This window comes from Scyliorhinus torazame, chromosome 19 (genome assembly GCF_047496885.1).
Source record: "Scyliorhinus torazame isolate Kashiwa2021f chromosome 19, sScyTor2.1, whole genome shotgun sequence".
Classification (NCBI taxonomy): domain Eukaryota; kingdom Metazoa; phylum Chordata; class Chondrichthyes; order Carcharhiniformes; family Scyliorhinidae; genus Scyliorhinus; species Scyliorhinus torazame.
Genome location: NC_092725.1, coordinates 8526096 through 8547211, shown reverse-complemented (window position 1 = coordinate 8547211; position 21116 = coordinate 8526096). Strand labels below are relative to the sequence as shown.

At 64.3% G+C, this 21116-nt stretch overlaps 1 protein-coding gene across 1 annotated transcript in view; it reads left to right on the top strand.

Moving 5' to 3' along the window:
* LOC140396616 (inactive serine/threonine-protein kinase TEX14-like) overlaps positions 1-21116 on the top strand; it is a 255190-nt gene that overhangs the window by 33787 nt on the left and 200287 nt on the right. The window contains exons 5-6 of the mRNA XM_072485410.1: positions 11696-11756; positions 20941-21071. Of these exons, the coding sequence (XP_072341511.1) occupies positions 11696-11756; positions 20941-21071 (192 nt within the window). The remainder of the gene's footprint in view (positions 1-11695; positions 11757-20940; positions 21072-21116) is intronic.

The window sequence follows — 21116 nt, the reverse complement described above, 5'->3', positions numbered from 1 at the left end:
CAGGGGTCACTGGACAGTGATCAGGAGCAGGAACCCTGGCTGATTTCCCCTCTCTCTCTATAACCCAGGGATCACTGGACAGTGATCAGGAGCAGGAACCCTGGCTGATTTCTCCTCTCTCTCTCTAACCCAGGGATCACTGGACAGTGATCAGGAGCAGGAACCCTGGCTGATTTCCCCCTCTCTCTCTATCTCAGGGATCACTGGACAGTGATCAGGAGCAGGAACCCTGGCTGATTTCCTCTCTGTCTCTAACCCAGGGATCACTGGACGGTGATCAGGAGCAGGAACCCTGGCTGATTTCCTCTCTGTCTCTCTAACCCAGGGATCACTGGACAGTGATCAGGAGCAGGAACCCTGGCTGATTTCCCCTCTCTCTCTAACCCAGGGATCACTGGACAGTGATCAGGAGCAGGAACCCTGGCTGATTTCCCCTCTGTCTCTCTAACCCAGGGATCACTGGACACTGATCAGGAGCAGGAACCCTGGCTGATTTCCCCTCTCTCTCTAACCCAGGGATCACTGGACAGTGATCAGGAGCAGGAATCCTGGCTGATTTCCCCTCTCTCTCGAACCCAGGGATCACTGGACAGTGATCAGGAGCAGGAACCCTTGCTGATTTCCCCTCTCTCTCTAACCCAGGGATCACTGGACAGTGATCAGGAGCAGGAACCCTGGCTGATTGCCCCTCTGTCTCTAACCCAGGGCTCACTGGACCGTGATCAGGAGCAGGAACCCTGGCTGATTTCCCCTCTCTCTCTAACCCAGGGATCACTGGACAGTGATCAGGAGCAGGAACCCTGGCTGATTTCCCCTCTCTCTCTCCTTAACCCAGGGATCACTGGACAGTGATCAGGAGCAGGAACCCTGGCTGATTTCCCCCTCTCTCTCTCCTGAACCCAGGGATCACTGGACAGTGATCAGGAGCAGGAACCCTGGCTGATTTCCCCCCTCTCTCTAACGCAGGGATCACTGGACAGAAATCAGGAGCAGGAACCCTGGCTGATTTCCCCTCTCTCTCTAACGCAGGGATCACTGGACAGTGATCAGGAGCAGGAATCCTGGCTGATTTCCCCACTCTCTCTCTGACCCAGGGATCACTGGACAGTGATCAGGAGCAGGAACCCTGGCTGATTTCCCCCCTCTCTCTCTCACCCAGGGATCACTGGACAGTGATCAGGAGAAAGAACCCTGGCTGATTTCCCCTCTCTCTCTAACCCAGGGGTCACATGACAGTGATCAGGAGCAGGAACCCTGGCTGATTTCCCCTCTCTCTCTATAACCCAGGGATCACTGGACAGTGATCAGGAGCAGGAACCCTGGCTGATTTCCCCTCTCTCTCTCTTACCCAGGTATTACTGGACAGTGATCAGGAGCAGGAACCCTGGCTGATTTCCCCTCTCTCTCTATAACCCAGGGATCACTGGACAGTGATCAGGAGCAGGAACCCTGGCTGATTTCCCCTCTCTCTCTCTAACCCAGGGATCACTGGACAGTGATCAGGAGCAGGAACCCTGGCTGATTTCTCCTCTCTCTCTCTAACCCAGGGATCACTGGACAGTGATCAGGAGCAGGAACCCTGGCTGATTTTCCCCCTCTCTCTAACCCAGGGATCAGTGGACAGAGATCAGGAGCAGGAACCCTGGCTGATTTCCCCTCTCTCTCTCTCTAACCCAGGGATCACTGGACAGTGATCAGGAGCAGGAACCCTGGCTGATTTCCCCTCTCTCTCTAACCCAAGGATCACTGGACAGTGATCAGGATCAGGAACCCTGGCTGATTTCCCCTCTCTCTCTAACCCAGGGATCACTGGACATTGATCAGGAGCAGGAACACTGGCTGATTTCCCCTCTCTCTCTCTGACCCAGGGATCACTGGACAGTGATCAGGAGCAGGAACCCTGGCTGATTTCCCCTCTCTCTCTCTGACCCAGGGATGACTGGACAGTGATCAGGAGCAGAACCCTGGCTGATTTCCCCTCTCTCTCTAACCCAGGGTTCACTGGACAGTGATCAGGAGCAGGAACCCTGGCTGATTTCCCCCCTCTCTCTAACCCAGGGATCACTGGACTGAGATCAGGAGCAGGAACCCTGGCTGATTTCCCCTCTCTCTCTAACCCAGGGATCACTGGACCGTGATCAGGAGCAGGAATCCTGGCTGATTTCCCCTCTCTCTCTCTGACCCAGGGATCACTGGACAGTGATCAGGAGCAGGAACCCTGGCTGATTTCCTCTCTGTCTCTAACCCAGGGATCACTGGACAGTGATCAGGAGCAGGAACCCTGGCTGATTTCCTCTCTGTCTCTCTAACCCAGGGATCACTGGACAGTGATCAGGAGCAGGAACCCTGGCTGATTTCCCCTCTCTCTCTCCTTAACCCAGGGATCACTGGACAGTGATCAGGAGCAGGAACCCTGGCTGATTTCCCCCCTCTCTCTCTAACCCAGGGATCACTGGACAGTGATCAGGAGCAGGAACCCTGGCTGATTTCCCCTCTCTCTCTAACCTAGGGATCACTGGACAGTGATCAGGAGCAGGAACCCTGGCTGATTTCCTCTCTGTCTCTCTAACCCAGGGATCACTGGACAGTGATCAGGAACCCTGGCTGATTTCCCCTCTCTCTCTCCTTAACCCAGGGATCACTGGACAGTGATCAGGAGCAGGAACCCTGGCTGATTTCCCCCCTCTCTCTCTAACCCAGGGATCACTGGACAGTGATCAGGAGTAGGAACCCTGGCTGATTTCCCCTCTCTCTCTTACCCAGGGATCACTGGACAGTGATCAGGAGCAGGAACCCTGGCTGATTTCCCCTCTCTCTCTAACCCAGGGATCACTGGACAGTGATCAGGAGCAGGAACCCTGGCTGATTTCCCCTCTCTCTCTAACCCAGGGATCACTGGACAGTGATCAGGAGCAGGAACCCTGGCTGATTTCCCCTCTCTCTCTAACCCAGGGATCACTGGACAGTGATCAGGAGCAGGAACCCTGGCTGATTTCCCCTCTCACTGTAACCCAGGGATCACTGGACAGTGATCAGGAGCAGGAACCCTAGCTGATTTCCCCTCTCTCTCTCTGACCCAGGGATCACTGGACAGTGATCAGGAGCAGGAACCCTGGCTGATTTCCCCCCTCTCTCTCTGACCCAGGGATCACTGGACAGTGATCAGGAGCAGGGACCCTGGCTGATTTCCTCTCTCTCTCTCTCACTCAGGGATCACTGGACAGTGATCAGGAGCAGGAACCCTGGCTGATTTCCCCCTCTCTCTCTAACCCAGGGATCACTGGACAGTGATCAGGAGCAGGAACCCTGGCTGATTTCCCCTCTCTCTCTAACCCAAGGATCACTGGACAGTGATCAGGAGCAGGAACCCTGGCTGATTTCCCCTCTCTCTCTAACCCAGGGATCACTGGACATTGATCAGGAGCAGGAACACTGGCTGATTTCCCCTCTCTCTCTCTGACCCAGGGATCACTGGACAGTGATCAGGAGCAGGAACCCTGGCTGATTTCCCCTCTCTCTCTCTGACCCAGGGATGACTGGACAGTGATCAGGAGCAGAACCCTGGCTGATTTCCCCCCTCTCTCTCTAACCCAGGGATCACTGGAGAGTGACCAGGAGCAGGAACCCTGGCTGATTTCCCCTCTTTCTCTAACCCAGGGATCACTGGACAGTGATCAGGAGCAGGAACCCTGGCTGATTTCCTCCCTCTCTCTAACCCAGGGATCACTGGACAGAGATCAGGAGCAGGAACCCTGGCTGATGTCCCCTCTCTCTCTAACCCAGGGATCACTGGACAGTGATCAGGAGCAGGAATCCTGGCTGATTTCCCCTCTCTCTCTCTGACCCAGAAATCACTGGACAGTGATCAGGAGCAGGAACCCTGGCTGATTTCCCCCCTCTCTCTCTCACCCAGGGATCGCTGGACAGTGATCAGGAGCAGGAACCCTGGCTGATTTCCCCTCTCTCTCTAACCCAGGGGTCACTGGACAGTGATCAGGAGCAGGAACCCTGGCTGATTTCCCCTCTCTCTCTATAACCCAGGGATCACTGGACAGTGATCAGGAGCAGGAACCCTGGCTGATTTCTCCTCTCTCTCTCTAACCCAGGGATCACTGGACAGTGATCAGGAGCAGGAACCCTGGCTGATTTCCCCCTCTCTCTCTATCTCAGGGATCACTGGACAGTGATCAGGAGCAGGAACCCTGGCTGATTTCCTCTCTGTCTCTAACCCAGGGATCACTGGACGGTGATCAGGAGCAGGAACCCTGGCTGATTTCCTCTCTGTCTCTCTAACCCAGGGATCACTGGACAGTGATCAGGAGCAGGAACCCTGGCTGATTTCCCCTCTCTCTCTAACCCAGGGATCACTGGACAGTGATCAGGAGCAGGAACCCTGGCTGATTTCCCCTCTGTCTCTCTAACCCAGGGATCACTGGACACTGATCAGGAGCAGGAACCCTGGCTGATTTCCCCTCTCTCTCTAACCCAGGGATCACTGGACAGTGATCAGGAGCAGGAATCCTGGCTGATTTCCCCTCTCTCTCGAACCCAGGGATCACTGGACAGTGATCAGGAGCAGGAACCCTGGCTGATTTCCCCTCTCTCTCTAACCCAGGGATCACTGGACAGTGATCAGGAGCAGGAACCCTGGCTGATTGCCCCTCTGTCTCTAACCCAGGGCTCACTGGACCGTGATCAGGAGCAGGAACCCTGGCTGATTTCCCCTCTCTCTCTAACCCAGGGATCACTGGACAGTGATCAGGAGCAGGAACCCTGGCTGATTTCCCCTCTCTCTCTCCTTAACCCAGGGATCACTGGACAGTGATCAGGAGCAGGAACCCTGGCTGATTTCCCCCTCTCTCTCTCCTGAACCCAGGGATCACTGGACAGTGATCAGGAGCAGGAACCCTGGCTGATTTCCCCCCTCTCTCTAACGCAGGGATCACTGGACAGAAATCAGGAGCAGGAACCCTGGCTGATTTCCCCTCTCTCTCTAACGCAGGGATCACTGGACAGTGATCAGGAGCAGGAATCCTGGCTGATTTCCCCTCTCTCTCTCTGACCCAGGGATCACTGGACAGTGATCAGGAGCAGGAACCCTGGCTGATTTCCCCCCTCTCTCTCTCACCCAGGGATCACTGGACAGTGATCAGGAGAAAGAACCCTGGCTGATTTCCCCTCTCTCTCTAACCCAGGGGTCACATGACAGTGATCAGGAGCAGGAACCCTGGCTGATTTCCCCTCTCTCTCTATAACCCAGGGATCACTGGACAGTGATCAGGAGCAGGAACCCTGGCTGATTTCCCCTCTCTCTCTCTTACCCAGGTATTACTGGACAGTGATCAGGAGCAGGAACCCTGGCTGATTTCCCCTCTCTCTCTATAACCCAGGGATCACTGGACAGTGATCAGGAGCAGGAACCCTGGCTGATTTCCCCTCTCTCTCTCTAACCCAGGGATCACTGGACAGTGATCAGGAGCAGGAACCCTGGCTGATTTCTCCTCTCTCTCTCTAACCCAGGGATCACTGGACAGTGATCAGGAGCAGGAACCCTGGCTGATTTCCCCCTCTCTCTAACCCAGGGATCAGTGGACAGAGATCAGGAGCAGGAACCCTGGCTGATATCCCCTCTCTCTCTCTCTAACCCAGGGATCACTGGACAGTGATCAGGAGCAGGAACCCTGGCTGATTTCCCCTCTCTCTCTAACCCAAGGATCACTGGACAGTGATCAGGATCAGGAACCCTGGCTGATTTCCCCTCTCTCTCTAACCCAGGGATCACTGGACATTGATCAGGAGCAGGAACACTGGCTGATTTCCCCTCTCTCTCTCTGACCCAGGGATCACTGGACAGTGATCAGGAGCAGGAACCCTGGCTGATTTCCCCTCTCTCTCTCTGACCCAGGGATGACTGGACAGTGATCAGGAGCAGAACCCTGGCTGATTTCCCCTCTCTCTCTAACCCAGGGTTCACTGGACAGTGATCAGGAGCAGGAACCCTGGCTGATTTCCCCCCTCTCTCTAACCCAGGGATCACTGGACTGAGATCAGGAGCAGGAACCCTGGCTGATTTCCCCTCTCTCTCTAACCCAGGGATCACTGGACCGTGATCAGGAGCAGGAATCCTGGCTGATTTCCCCTCTCTCTCTCTGACCCAGGGATCACTGGACAGTGATCAGGAGCAGGAACCCTGGCTGATTTCCTCTCTGTCTCTAACCCAGGGATCACTGGACAGTGATCAGGAGCAGGAACCCTGGCTGATTTCCTCTCTGTCTCTCTAACCCAGGGATCACTGGACAGTGATCAGGAGCAGGAACCCTGGCTGATTTCCCCTCTCTCTCTCCTTAACCCAGGGATCACTGGACAGTGATCAGGAGCAGGAACCCTGGCTGATTTCCCCCCTCTCTCTCTAACCCAGGGATCACTGGACAGTGATCAGGAGCAGGAACCCTGGCTGATTTCCCCTCTCTCTCTAACCTAGGGATCACTGGACAGTGATCAGGAGCAGGAACCCTGGCTGATTTCCTCTCTGTCTCTCTAACCCAGGGATCACTGGACAGTGATCAGGAACCCTGGCTGATTTCCCCTCTCTCTCTACTTAACCCAGGGATCACTGGACAGTGATCAGGAGCAGGAACCCTGGCTGATTTCCCCCCTCTCTCTCTAACCCAGGGATCACTGGACAGTGATCAGGAGTAGGAACCCTGGCTGATTTCCCCTCTCTCTCTAACCCAGGGATCACTGGACAGTGATCAGGAGCAGGAACCCTGGCTGATTTCCCCTCTCTCTCTAACCCAGGGATCACTGGACAGTGATCAGGAGCAGGAACCCTGGCTGATTTCCCCTCTCTCTCTAACCCAGGGATCACTGGACAGTGATCAGGAGCAGGAACCCTGGCTGATTTCCCCTCTCTCTCTAACCCAGGGATCACTGGACAGTGATCAGGAGCAGGAACCCTGGCTGATTTCCCCTCTCACTGTAACCCAGGGATCACTGGACAGTGATCAGGAGCAGGAACCCTAGCTGATTTCCCCTCTCTCTCTCTGACCCAGGGATCACTGGACAGTGATCAGGAGCAGGAACCCTGGCTGATTTCCCCCCTCTCTCTCTGACCCAGGGATCACTGGACAGTGATCAGGAGCAGGGACCCTGGCTGATTTCCTCTCTCTCTCTCTCACTCAGGGATCACTGGACAGTGATCAGGAGCAGGAACCCTGGCTGATTTCCCCCTCTCTCTCTAACCCAGGGATCACTGGACAGTGATCAGGAGCAGGAACCCTGGCTGATTTCCCCTCTCTCTCTAACCCAGGGATCACTGGACAGTGATCAGGAGCAGGAACCCTGGCTGATTTCCCCTCTGTCTCTAACCCAGGGATCACTGGACAGTGATCAGGAGCAGGAACCCTGGCTGATATCCCCTCTCTCTCTCTCTAACCCAGGGATCACTGGACAGTGATCAGGAGCAGTAACCCTGGCTGATTTCCCCTCTCTCTCTAACCCAAGGATCACTGGACAGTGATCAGGAGCAGGAACCCTGGCTGATTTCCCCTCTCTCTCTAACCCAGGGATCACTGGACATTGATCAGGAGCAGGAACACTGGCTGATTTCCCCTCTCTCTCTTTGACCCAGGGATCACTGGACAGTGATCAGGAGCAGGAACCCTGGCTGATTTCCCCTCTCTCTGACCCAGGGATGACTGGACAGTGATCAGGAGCAGAACCCTGGCTGATTTCCCCCCTCTCTCTCTAACCCAGGGATCACTGGAGAGTGACCAGGAGCAGGAACCCTGGCTGATTTCCCCTCTTTCTCTAACCCAGGGATCACTGGACAGTGATCAGGAGCAGGAACCCTGGCTGATTTCCTCCCTCTCTCTAACCCAGGGATCACTGGACAGAGATCAGGAGCAGGAACCCTGGCTGATGTCCCCTCTCTCTCTAACCCAGGGATCACTGGACAGTGATCAGGAGCAGGAATCCTGGCTGATTTCCCCTCTCTCTCTCTGACCCAGAAATCACTGGACAGTGATCAGGAGCAGGAACCCTGGCTCATTTCCCCCCTCTCTCTCTCACCCAGGGATCGCTGGACAGTGATCAGGAGCAGGAACCCTGGCTGATTTCCCCTCTCTCTCTAACCCAGGGGTCACTGGACAGTGATCAGGAGCAGGAACCCTGGCTGATTTCCCCTCTCTCTCTATAACCCAGGGATCACTGGACAGTGATCAGGAGCAGGAACCCTGGCTGATTTCTCCTCTCTCTCTCTAACCCAGGGATCACTGGACAGTGATCAGGAGCAGGAACCCTGGCTGATTTCCCCCTCTCTCTCTATCTCAGGGATCACTGGACAGTGATCAGGAGCAGGAACCCTGGCTGATTTCCTCTCTGTCTCTAACCCAGGGATCACTGGACGGTGATCAGGAGCAGGAACCCTGGCTGATTTCCTCTCTGTCTCTCTAACCCAGGGATCACTGGACAGTGATCAGGAGCAGGAACCCTGGCTGATTTCCCCTCTCTAACCCAGGGATCACTGGACAGTGATCAGGAGCAGGAACCCTGGCTGATTTCCCCTCTGTCTCTCTAACCCAGGGATCACTGGACACTGATCAGGAGCAGGAACCCTGGCTGATTTCCCCTCTCTCTCTAACCCAGGGATCACTGGACAGTGATCAGGAGCAGGAATCCTGGCTGATTTCCCCTCTCTCTCTAACCCAGGGATCACTGGACAGTGATCAGGAGCAGGAACCCTGGCTGATTTCCCCTCTCTCTCTAACCCAGGGATCACTGGACAGTGATCAGGAGCAGGAACCCTGGCTGATTGCCCCTCTCTCTCTAACCCAGGGCTCACTGGACCGTGATCAGGAGCAGGAACCCTGGCTGATTTCCCCTCTCTCTCTAACCCAGGGATCACTGGACAGTGATCAGGAGCAGGAACCCTGGCTGATTTCCCCTCTCTCTCTCCTTAACCCAGGGATCACTGGACAGTGATCAGGAGCAGGAACCCTGGCTGATTTCCCCCCCCTCTCTCTCCTGAACCCAGGGATCACTGGACAGTGATCAGGAGCAGGAACCCTGGCTGATTTCCCCCCTCTCTCTAACCCAGGGATCACTGGACAGTGATCAGGAGCAGGAAACCTGGCTGATTTCCCCTCTCTCTCTCTAACCCAGGGCTCACTGGACCGTGATCAGGAGCAGGAACCCTGGCTGATTTCCCCTCTCTCTCTAACGCAGGGATCACTGGGCAGTGATCAGGAGAAAGAACCCTGGCTGATTTCCCCTCTCTCTCTAAACCAGGGGTCACTGGACAGTGATCAGGAGCAGGAACCCTGGCTGATTTCCCCTCTCTCTCTATAACCCAGGGATCACTGGACAGTGATCAGGAGCAGGAACCCTGGCTGATTTCCCCTCTCTCTCTCTAACCCAGGGATCACTGGACAGTGATCAGGAGCAGGAACCCTGGCTGATTTCTCCTCTCTCTCTCTAACCCAGGGATCACTGGACAGTGATCAGGAGCAGGAACCCTGGCTGATTTTCCCCCTCTCTCTAACCCAGGGATCACTGGACAGAGATCAGGAGCAGGAACCCTGGCTGATTTCCCCTCTCTCTCTCCTTAACCCAGGGATCACTGGACAGTGATCAGGAGCAGGAACCCTGGCTGATTTCCCCCTCTCTCTCTATCCCAGGGATCACTGGACAGTGATCAGGAGCAGGAACCCTGGCTGATTTCCTCTCTGTCTCTAACCCAGGGATCACTGGACGGTGATCAGGAGCAGGAACCCTGGCTGATTTCCTCTCTGTCTCTCTAACCCAGGGATCACTGGACAGTGATCAGGAGCAGGAACCCTGGCTGATTTCCCCTCTCTCTCTAACCCAGGGATCACTGGACAGTGATCAGGAGCAGGAACCCTGGCTGATTTCCCCTCTCTCTCTCTCTAACCCAGGGATCACTGGACAGTGATCAGGAGCAGTAACCCTGGCTGATTTCCCCTCTCTCTCTCTAACCCAGGGATCACTGGACAGTGATCAGGAGCAGGAACCCTGGCTGATTTCCCCTCTCTCTCTAACCCAGGGATCACTGGACAGTGATCAGGAGCAGGAACCCTGGCAGATTTCCCCCCTCTCTCTCTAACCCAGGGATCACTGGACAGTGACCAGGAGCAGGAACCCTGGCTGATTTCCCCTCTCTCTCTAACCCAGGGATCACTGGACAGTGATCAGGAGCAGGAACCCTGGCTGATTTCCCCTCTCTCTCTAACCCAGGGATCACAGGACAGTGATCAGGAGCAGGAACCCTGGCTGATTTCCCCTCTCTCTCTAACCCAGGGATCACTGGACAGTGATCAGGAGCAGGAACCCTGGCTGATTTCCCCTCTCTCTCTAACCCAGGGATCACTGGACAGTGATCAGGAGCAGGAACCCTGGCTGATTGCCCCTCTCTCTCGAACCCAGGGCTCACTGGACCGTGATCAGGAGCAGGAACCCTGGCTGATTTCCCCTCTCTCTCTAACCCAGGGATCACTGGACTGTGATCAGGAGCAGGAACCCTGGCTGATTTCCCCTCTCGCTAACCCAGGGATCACTGGACAGTGATCAGAAGCAGGAACCCTGGCTGATTTCTTCTCTCCCTCTCTAACCCAGGGATCACTGGACAGTGATCAGGAGCAGGAACCCTGGCTGATTTCCCCTCTCTCTCTAACCCAGGGATCACTGGACATTGATCAGGAGCAGGAACCCTGGCTGATTTCCCCTCTCTCTCTAACCCAGGGATCACTGGACAGTGATCAGGAGCAGGAACCCTGGCTGATTTCCCCTCTCTCTCTAACCCAGGGATCACTGGACAGTGATCAGGAGCAGGAACCCTGGCTGATTTCTCCTCTCTCTCTCTAACCCAGGGATCACTGGACAGTGACCAGGAGCAGGAACCCTGGCTGATTTCCCCTCTCTCTCTAACCCAGGGATCACTGGACAGCGATCAGTAGCAGGAACCCTGGATGGTTTCCCCTCTCTCTCTCCTTAACCCAGGGATCACTGGACAGTGATCAGGAGTAGGAACCCTGGCTGATTTCCCCCTCTCTCTCTCCTTAACCCAGGGATCACTGGACAGTGATCAGGAGCAGGAACCCTTGCTGATTTCCCCTCTCTCTCTCTCGAACCCAGGGATCACTGGACAGTGATCAGGAGCAGGAACCCTGGCTGATTTCCCCCTCTCTCTCTATGCCAGGGATCACTGGACAGTGATCAGGAGCAGGAACCCTGGCTGATTTCCTCTCTGTCTCTAACCCAGGGATCACCGGACAGTGATCTGGAGCAGTAACCCTGGCTGATTTCCCCCCTCTCTCTAACCCAGGGATCACTGGACAGTGATCAGGAGCAGGAACCCTGGCTGATTTCCCCTCTCTCTCTCCTTAACCCAGAGATCACTGGACAGTGATCAGGAGCAGGAACCCTGGCTGATTTCCCCTCTCTCTCTAACCCAGGGATCACTGATTCTGAATGAGCTCTGACACTAGTGGGAGTGACGGTGAGATGAATTGTGAGTGATTGTGTTGAGTCACTGCTGGTGGTGTTGGCACAACTGCGTAAGCAGCATGAAGGTTTGCCCCAGAGTTATGGACATGGTTTGACTGATGAGGCAGCAGGTTTGTATCAATGGAAGCCCTTTCCTGCTGGTACCTATTGTCTCTTTCTGTCCTCCGAACAGGTTCTTCCATTCCCCTTCTTCCACGAGCTTGGCAGGTTCCCACAGTCTTGGATTCGGAAAGGTGAGAGAGATGTGTGAGTGCCCACGGGCACAGACCCACTGGGTACGGGACCCCCACAGACACCGACTCTCCCCCGGGGTATGGGTTCCCCCCCCCCCCCGCCACGGGCACCGACTCTCCCCGGGGTGCGGGTCCCCCCCACGGGCACCGACTCTCCCCGGGGCACGGGTCCCCCACGGGCACCAACTCTCCCCGGGGTACGGGTCCCCCCCCCCCCACGGGCACCGACTCTCCCCGGGGTACGGGTCCCCACCCCACGGGAACCGACTCTCCCTGGGGTTCGGGTCCCCCCCACGGGCACTGACTCTCCCCGGGGTACAGGTCCCTCCCACGGGCACGGACTCTCCCCGGGGTACGGGTCCCCCCCACGGGCATCGACTCTCCCCGGGGTATGCATCCCCCCCCCACAGGCACCGACTCTCCCCGGGGTACAGGTTCCACCCCTCGGTCACCGACTCGCCCTGGGGTACGGGTCCCCCCCCCCCCCCCCCCCCCCCCCGCACGGGCACCGACTCTCCCGGGGTACAGCCCCCCCCCCCACGGGCACCGACTCTCCCCGGGGTACAGCCCCCCCCCCCCACAGGCACCGACTCTCCCCGGGGTACGGGTCCCCCCTCATGGGCACCGACTCTACCTGGGGCACGTGTCCCCCCCCCCACGGGCACTGATTCTCCCCGGGGTACGGGTCTCCCCCCCCCACGGGCACTGACTCTCCCCGGGGTACGGGTCCCCCCCCTCGGTCACCGACTCGCCCTGGGGTACGGGTCCCCCCCCCCCCCCACGGGCACCGACTCTCCCGGGGTACAGCCCCCCCCCCCACGGGCACCGACTCTCCCCAGGGTACAGCCCCCCCCCCCCACAGGCACCGACTCTCCCCGGGGTAAGGGTCCCCCCTCATGGGCACCGACTCTACCCGGGGCACGGGTCCCCCCCCACGGGCACTGACTCTCCCCGGGGTACGGGTCCCCCCCCCACGGGTACTGACTCTCCCCGGGGTACGGTTCCCCCCCCCACGGGCACCGACTCTCCCCGGGGTATGCGTTTCCCCTCCCACAGGCACCGACTCTCCCCGGGGTACGGGTCCCCCCCACGGGCACTGACTCGCCCCGGGGTACGGGTCCCCCTCACGGGCACTGACTCTCCCCGGGGTACAGGTCCCACCCCCACGCACGGACTGTCCCCGGGGTACGGGTCCCCCTCACAGGCACCGACTCTCCCCGGGGTACGGGTCCCCCCCCCACGGGCACCGACTCTCCCCGGGGTACGGCTCCCGCCCACGGGCACTGACTCTCCCCGGGGTACGGGTCCCCCTCACGGGCACCGACTCTCCCCGTGGTACGGCTGCCTTCCTCGGGCACTGATTCTCCCCGGGGTACGGATCCCCCCCCACGGGCACCGACTCTCCCCGGGGTACGGGTCCCCCCTGACGGGCACCGACTCTCCATGGTGTACGGGTTCCCCCCCCCACAGGCACCGACTCTCCCCGGGCTACGGGTCCCCCCCCACGGGCACTGATTCTCCCCGGGGTGCGGCTCCCCCCCACCACGGGCACCGACTCTCCCCGGTGTACGGCTGCCTTCCTCGGGCACTGATTCTCCCCGGGGTACGGATCCCCCCCCCACGGGCACCGACTCTCCCCGGGGTACGGGTCCCCCTCACGGGCACCGACTCTCCCCGGGGCACGGGTCCCCCCTCACGGGCACCGACTCTCCCCGGGGAATTGGTCCCCCCTCACGGGCACCGACACCCCCCGCCCACGGGCACCGACTCTCCCCGGGGTACGGGTCCCCCCCCCTCGCATGGACCCCGACTCTCCCCGGGGTACCGGTTCCCCACCACGGGCACCGACTCTCCCCGGGGTACTGCCCCCCCCACGGGCACCGACTCACCCCGGGGTACGGATCCCCCGCACGGGCACCGACTCTCCCCGGTGTACGGCTGCCTTCCTCGGGCACTGATTCTCCCCGGGGTACGGATCCCCCCCCACGGGCACCGACTCTCCCCCGGGGTACGGGTCCCCCTCACGGGCACCGACTCTCCCCGGGGCACGGGTCCCCCTCACGGGCACCGACTCTCCCCGGGGAATTGGTCCCCCCCTCACGGGCACCGACACCCCCCGCCCACGGGCACCGACTCTCCCCGGGGTACGGGTCCCCCCCCCTCGCATGGACCCCGACTCTCCCCGGGGTACCGGTTCCCCACCACGGGCACCGACTCTCCCCGGGGTACTGCCCCCCCCCACGGGCACCGACTCACCCCGGGGTACGGATCCCCCGCACGGGCACCGACTCTCCCCGGGGTAACGGGTCCCCCTGACGGGCACCGACTCTCCCCGGGCTACGGGTCCCCCCCACACGGGCACCGACTCTCCCCGGGGTACGGGGTCCCCCTGACGGGCACCGACTCTCCCCGGGCTACGGGTCCCCCTCACGGGCACCGACTCTCCCCAGGGCACGGTTCCCCCCCCCCCCACGGGCACCGACTCTCCCCGGGGTACGGGTCCCCCCCCCACGGGCAATGACTCTCCCCGGGGTACGGGTCCCCCCCCCACGGCACCGACTCTCCCCGGGGTACAGGTCCCCCTCACGGGCACCGACTCTCCCCGGGGTACGGGTCCCCCTCACGGGCACCGACTCTCCCCGGGCACGGGTCCACCCCCACGGGCACTGATTCTCCCCGGGGCACGGGGTCCACCCCCACGGGCAACGACTCTCCCCGTGGTACGGGTCCCCCCCCCCACGGGCACTGACTCTCCCCGGGCTACGGGTCCCCCCCCCCGGGCACCGACTCTCCCCGGGGTACGGGTCCCCCCCACGGGCACCGACTCTCCCCGGGCTACGGGTCCCCCCCCCGGGCACCGACTCTCCCCGGGGTACGGGTCCCCCCCCCCACTGGCACCGACTCTCCCCGGGGTACGGGTCCCCACCAACGGGCACCGACTCTACCCCCGGGGTACGGGTCCCCCCCCACGGGCACCGACTCTCCCCGGGGTACGGGTCCCCCCCCCACGGCACCGACTCACCCCCGGGGTACGGGTCCCCCCCCACGGACACCGACTCTCCCCGGGGTAACGGGTCCCCCCCACGGGCACCGACTCTCCCCGGGGTACGGGTCCCCCCCCCCTCGCATGGACCCCGACTCTCCCTGGGGTACGGGTCCCCCCCCACGGGCACCGACTCTCCCCGGGGTACGGGTCCCCCTCACGGGCACCGACTCTCCCCGGGGCACGGGTCCCCCTCACGGGCACCGACTCTCCCCGGGGAATTGGTCCCCCCCTCACGGGCACCGACACCCCCCGCCCACGGGCACCGACTCTCCCCGGGGTACGGGTCCCCCCCCCTCGCATGGACCCCGACTCTCCCCGGGGTACCGGTTCCCCACCACGGGCACCGACTCTCCCCGGGGTACTGCCCCCCCCACGGGCACCGACTCACCCCGGGGTACGGATCCCCCGCACGGGCACCGACTCTCCCCGGTGTACGGCTGCCTTCCTCGGGCACTGATTCTCCCCGGGGTACGGATCCCCCCCCACGGGCACCGACTCTCCCCGGGGTACGGGTCCCCCTCACGGGCACCGACTCTCCCCGGGGCACGGGTCCCCCTCACGGGCACCGACCTCTCCCCGGGGAATTGGTCCCCCCTCACGGGCACCGACACCCCCCCGCCCACGGGCACCGACTCTCCCCGGGGTACGGGTCCCCCCCCCTCGCATGGACCCCGACTCTCCCCGGGGTACCGGTTCCCCACCACGGGCACCGACTCTCCCCGGGGTACTGCCCCCCCCACGGGCACCGACTCACCCCGGGGTACGGATCCCCCCGCACGGGCACCGACTCTCCCCGGGGTACGGGTCCCCCTGACGGGCACCGACTCTCCCCGGGCTACGGGTCCCCCCACACGGGCACCGACTCTCCCCGGGGTACGGGTCCCCCTGACGGGCACCGACTCTCCCCGGGCTACGGGTCCCCCTCACGGGCACCGACTCTCCCCAGGGCACGGTTCCCCCCCCCCCCACGGGCACCGACTCTCCCCCGGGGTACGGGTCCCCCCCCACGGGCAATGACTCTCCCCCGGGGTACGGGTCCCCCCCCCCACGGCACCGACTCTCCCCGGGGTACAGGTCCCCCCTCACGGGCACCGACTCTCCCCGGGGTACGGGTCCCCCTCACGGGCACCGACTCTCCCCGGGCACGGGTCCACCCCCACGGGCACTGATTCTCCCCGGGGCACGGGGTCCACCCCCACGGGCAACGACTCTCCCCGTGGGTACGGGTCCCCCCCCCCACGGGCACTGACTCTCCCCGGGCTACGGGTCCCCCCCCCCCCGGGCACCGACTCTCCCCGGGGTACGGGTCCCCCCCACGGGCACCGACTCTCCCCCGGGCTACGGGTCCCCCCCCCGGGCACCGACTCTCCCCGGGGTACGGGTCCCCCCCCCCACTGGCACCGACTCTCCCCGGGGTACGGGTCCCCACCAACGGGCACCGACTCTACCCCGGGGTACGGGTCCCCCCCCACGGGCACCGACTCTCCCCGGGGTACGGGTCCCCCCCCACGGGCACCGACTCACCCCGGGGTACGGGTCCCCCCCCCACGGACACCGACTCTCCCCGGGGTACGGGTCCCCCCCACGGGCACGCCGACTCTCCCCGGGGTACGGGTCCCCCCCCCCTCGCATGGACCCCGACTCTCCCTGGGGTACGGGTCCCCCCCCACGGGCACCGACTCACCCCGGGGTACGGGTCCCCCCCCACGGACACCGACTCCCCCCGGGGTACGGGTCCCCCACCACGGGCACCGACTCTCCCCGGGGTACTGGACCCTCCCCCCACGGGCACCAACTCTCCCCGGGGTATGGGCCCCCCTCACGGGCACCGACTCCCCCCCCCCCCCCCATGGGCACCGACTCTCCCCGGGGTACGGGTCCCCCTCACGGGCAACGACTCTCCCCGGGGCATGTGTCCCCCCCCACGGGCACTGATTCTCCCCGGGGTACGGGTCCCCCCCCCATGGGCACCGACTCTCCCTGGGGTACGGGGTCCCGCCCACGGGCACCGACTCTCCCCGGGGTACTGCCCCCCCCACCCCAGGGGCACCGACTCTCCCCGGGGTACGGGTCCCCCTCACGGGCACCGACTCTCCCCGGGGTACGGGTCCCCCTCACGGGCACCGATTCTCCCCCGGGGTACGGGTCCACCTCACGGGCAACGACTCTCCCCGGGGCATGGGTCCCCCCCCCGGGCACTGATTCTCCCCGGGGTACGGGTCCCCCCCCACAGGCACCGACTCTCCCCGGGGCACGGGTCCCCCCCCCCACGGCCACCGACTCTCCCCGGGGTACGGGTCCCCCCTCACGGGCACCGACTCTCCCCACGGTACAGCTACCCTCCTCGGGCACTGATTCTCCCCGGGGTACGGATCCCCCCCCACGGGCACCGACTCTCCCCGGGGTACGGGTCCCTCCCACGGGCACCGACTCTCCCCGGGTACGGGTTCCCCCCCCCACAGGCACCGACTCTCCCCGGGCTACGGGTCCCCCCCCACGGGCACCGACTCTCCTCGGGGTACGGGTCCCCCCCACGGGCACCGACCCTCCCCGGTGTACTGCCCCCCCCCCACGGGCACCGACTCTCCCCGGGGTGCGGGTCCCCCCCCACAGGCACAGACTCTCCCCGGGGTACGGGTCCCCCCCATGGGCCACCGACTCTCCCCCGGGGTACGGGTCTCTCCCACGGGCACCGACTCTCCCCGGGGTACGGGTCCCCCCCCACGGGCACCGACTCTCCCCGGGCTACGGGTCCCCCCCCCGGGCACCGACTCTCCCCCGGGGTACGGGTCCCCCCCCCACTGGCACCGACTCTCCCCGGGGTACGGGCCCCCACCAACGGGCACCGACTCTACCCCCGGGGTACGGGTCCCCCCCCACGGGCACCGACTCTCCCCGGGGTACGGGTCCCCCCCCCACGGGCACCGACTCACCCCGGGGTACGTGTCCCCCCCCACGGACACCGACTCTCCCCGGGGTACGGGTCCCCCCCCACGGGCACCGACTCTCCCCGGGGTTACGGGTCCCCCCCCCCCCCCCCCCTCGCATGGACCCCGACTCTCCCTGGGGAACGGGTCCCCCCCCACGGGGCACCGACTCACCCCGGGGTACGGGTCCCCCCCCACGGGCACCGACTCACCCCGGGGTACGGGTCCCCCCCCTCGCATGGACCCCGACTCTCCCGGGGTACGGGTCCCCCCCCACGGGCACCGACTCACCCCGGGGTACGGGTCCCCCCAACACGGGCACCGACTCTCCCCGGGGTACTGGACCCTCCCCCACGGGCACCAACTCTCCCCGGGGTATGGGCCCCCCCTCACGGGCACACCGACTCCCCCCACCCCCCCATGGGCACCGACTCTCCCCGGGGTACGGGTCCCCCTCACGGGCAACAGACTCTCCCCGGGGCATGTGTCCCCCCCCACGGGCACTGATTCTCCCCGGGGTACGGGTCCCTCCCCACGGGCACCGACTCCCAGCCCCCCCCCCACAGGCACCGACTCTCCCCGGGGTACGGGTCCCCCCCCCATGGGCACCGACTCTCCCTGGGGTACGGGTCCCCCCCACGGGCACCGACTCTCCCCGGGGTATTGCCCCCCCCCACCCCAGGGGCACCGACTCCTCCCCGGGGTACGGGTCCCCCTCACGGGCACCGACTCTCCCCGGGGTACGGGTCCCCCTCACGGGCACCGACTACCCGGGGTACGGGTCCACCTCACGGGGCAACGACTCTCCCCGGGGCATGGGTCCCCCCCCGGGCACTGATTCTCCCCCGGGGTACGGGTCCCCCCCCCACAGGCACCGACTCTCCCCGGGGCACGGGTCCCCCCCCCCACGGGCACGGACTCTCCCCGGGGTACGGGTCCCCCTCACGGGCACCGACTCTCCCCACGGTACAGCTGCCCTCCTCGGGCACTGATTCTCCCCGGGGTACGGATCCCCCCCACGGGCACCGACTCTCCCCGGGGTACGGGTCCCTCCCACGGGCACCGACTCTCCCCCGGGTACGGGTTCCCCCCCCCACAGGCATCGACTCTCCCCGGGCTACGGGTCCCCCCCCACGGGCACCGACTCTCCCCGGGGTACGGGTCCCCCCCACGGGCACCGACCCTCCCCCGGTGTACTGCCCCCCCCCACGGGCACCGACTCTCCCCGGGGTGCGGGTCCCCCCCCACGGGCACAGACTCTCCCCGGGGTACGGGTCCCTCCCCCCCCCCCCATCGGGCACCGACTCTCCCCGGGGTACGGGTCTCTCCCACGGGCACCGACTCTCCCCGGGGTACGGGTCCCTCCCACGGGCACTGACACTCCCCGGGGTACGGGTCCCCCCCCATGGGCACCGACTCTCCCCGGTGTACGCGTCCCCCCCACGGGCACCAACTCTCCCCGGGGTACGGGTCTCCCCCACGGGCACTGACACTCCCCGGGGTACGGGTCGCCCCCACGGGCACCGACTCCCCCCGGGGTACGGGTCCCCACCCCCACAGGCACCGACTCTCCCCGGAGTACGGGTCCCCCCCACAGGCACCGACTCTCCCCGCGGTCCCCCCCCATGGGCACCGACTCTCCCCGGGGTACGGGTCCCCCCCACGGGCACCGACTCTCCCCGGGTTACGGGTCCCCCCCCCCACGGGCACTGACTCCTCCCCGGGGTACGGGTCCCCCCCCACTGGCACCGACTCTCCCCGGGGTACGGGTCCCCCTCACGGGCACCGACTCTCCCCCGCGGTACGGCTGCCCTCCTCGGGCACTGATTCTCCCCGGGGTACGGATCCCCCCCCACGGGCACCGACTCTCCCCGGGGCACGGGTCCACCCCCACGGGCACTGATTCTCCCCGGGCAAGGGTCCCCCCCCACGGGCACCGACTCTCCCCGGGGTACGGGTCCCCCCACGGGCACCGACTCACCCCGGGGTACGGGTCCCCCCCCACGGACACCGACTCACCCCGGGGTGCGGGTCCCCCTCACGGGCACCGACTCTCCCCGGGGGTACGGGTCCCCCTCACGGGCACCGACTCTCCCCGGGGTATTGGTCCCCCCTCACGGGCACCGACTCCCCCCCCCCCCCCACGGGCACCGACTCTCCCCGGGGTACTGCCCCCCCCCACGGGCACCGACTCTCCCCGGGGTACGGGACCCCCCCCCCACGGGCACCGACTCTCCCCCGGGGTACGGGTTCCCCCCCACGGGCACCGATTCTCCCCGGGGTACGGTCCCCCCCCCACGGGCACCGACTCTCCCCGGGGTACGGGTCCCCCCCACGGGCACCGACTCTCCTCCCCCCCGGGGTACGGGTCCCCCCCCACGGGCACGACTCTCCCCGGGGTAACGGGTCCCCCCCCCACGGCCACCGACTCACCCCGGGGTACGGGTCCCCCCCCCACGGACACCGACTCTCCCCGGAGTACGGGTCCCCCCCCCACGGGCACGACTCACCCCGGGGCACGGTTCCCCCCCACGGGCACCGACTCTCCCCGGGGTACGGGTCCCCCACGGGCACCGACTCTCCCCGGGTACGGGTCCCCCCCCCCCACGGGCACCGACTCACCCCGGGGTACGGGTCCCCCCCCCCACGGACACCGACTCTCCCCGGGGTACGGGTCCCCCTCACGGGCACCGACTCTCTTCCCCCCCCCCCCCCCCCCCACGGGCACTGACTCTCCCCGGGGTACGGGTCCCCCCCCACGGGCACCGACTCACCCCGGGGTACCGGTCCCCCCCCACGGGCACCGACTCTCCCCGGGGTACGGGTCCCCCCCCCACGGACACCGACTCTCCCCGGGGTACGGGTCCCCCCCCCCACGGACAACCGACTCTCCCCGGGGTGCGGGTCCCCCTCACGGGCACCGTCTCTCCCCGGGGTACGGGGTCCCCCCCACGGGCACCGACTCTCCCCGGGGTACTGGTCCCCCCCCACGGGCACCGACTCTCCCCGGGGTACGGGTCCCCCCCACGGGCACCGACTCTCCCCGGGGTACTGGTCCCCCCCACGGGCACCGACTCTCCCCCGGGGTACGGGTCCCCCCCCCACGGGCACCGACTCTCCCTGGGGTACGGGTCCCCCTCCACGGGCACCGACTCCCCCGGGTACGGGTCCATCCCCAATGCCAGTGTAATGCCCTCTGCATGTTTCTCAGCTGTACCGGTGCGGGTTGCGACGTCTCGGAGTGTTGGGCTCAACGCCCATCGTGGGCGAGAGGGAGCTGGTTCGGCCGGACTGCGAGCGCGAGGTCTCCTACGCCAACGGTCCTTTCACCGTGATGAACAAGTAGGTAACCCGGATCCCTCTGACTGGCGTGACAGATGTTTGGAT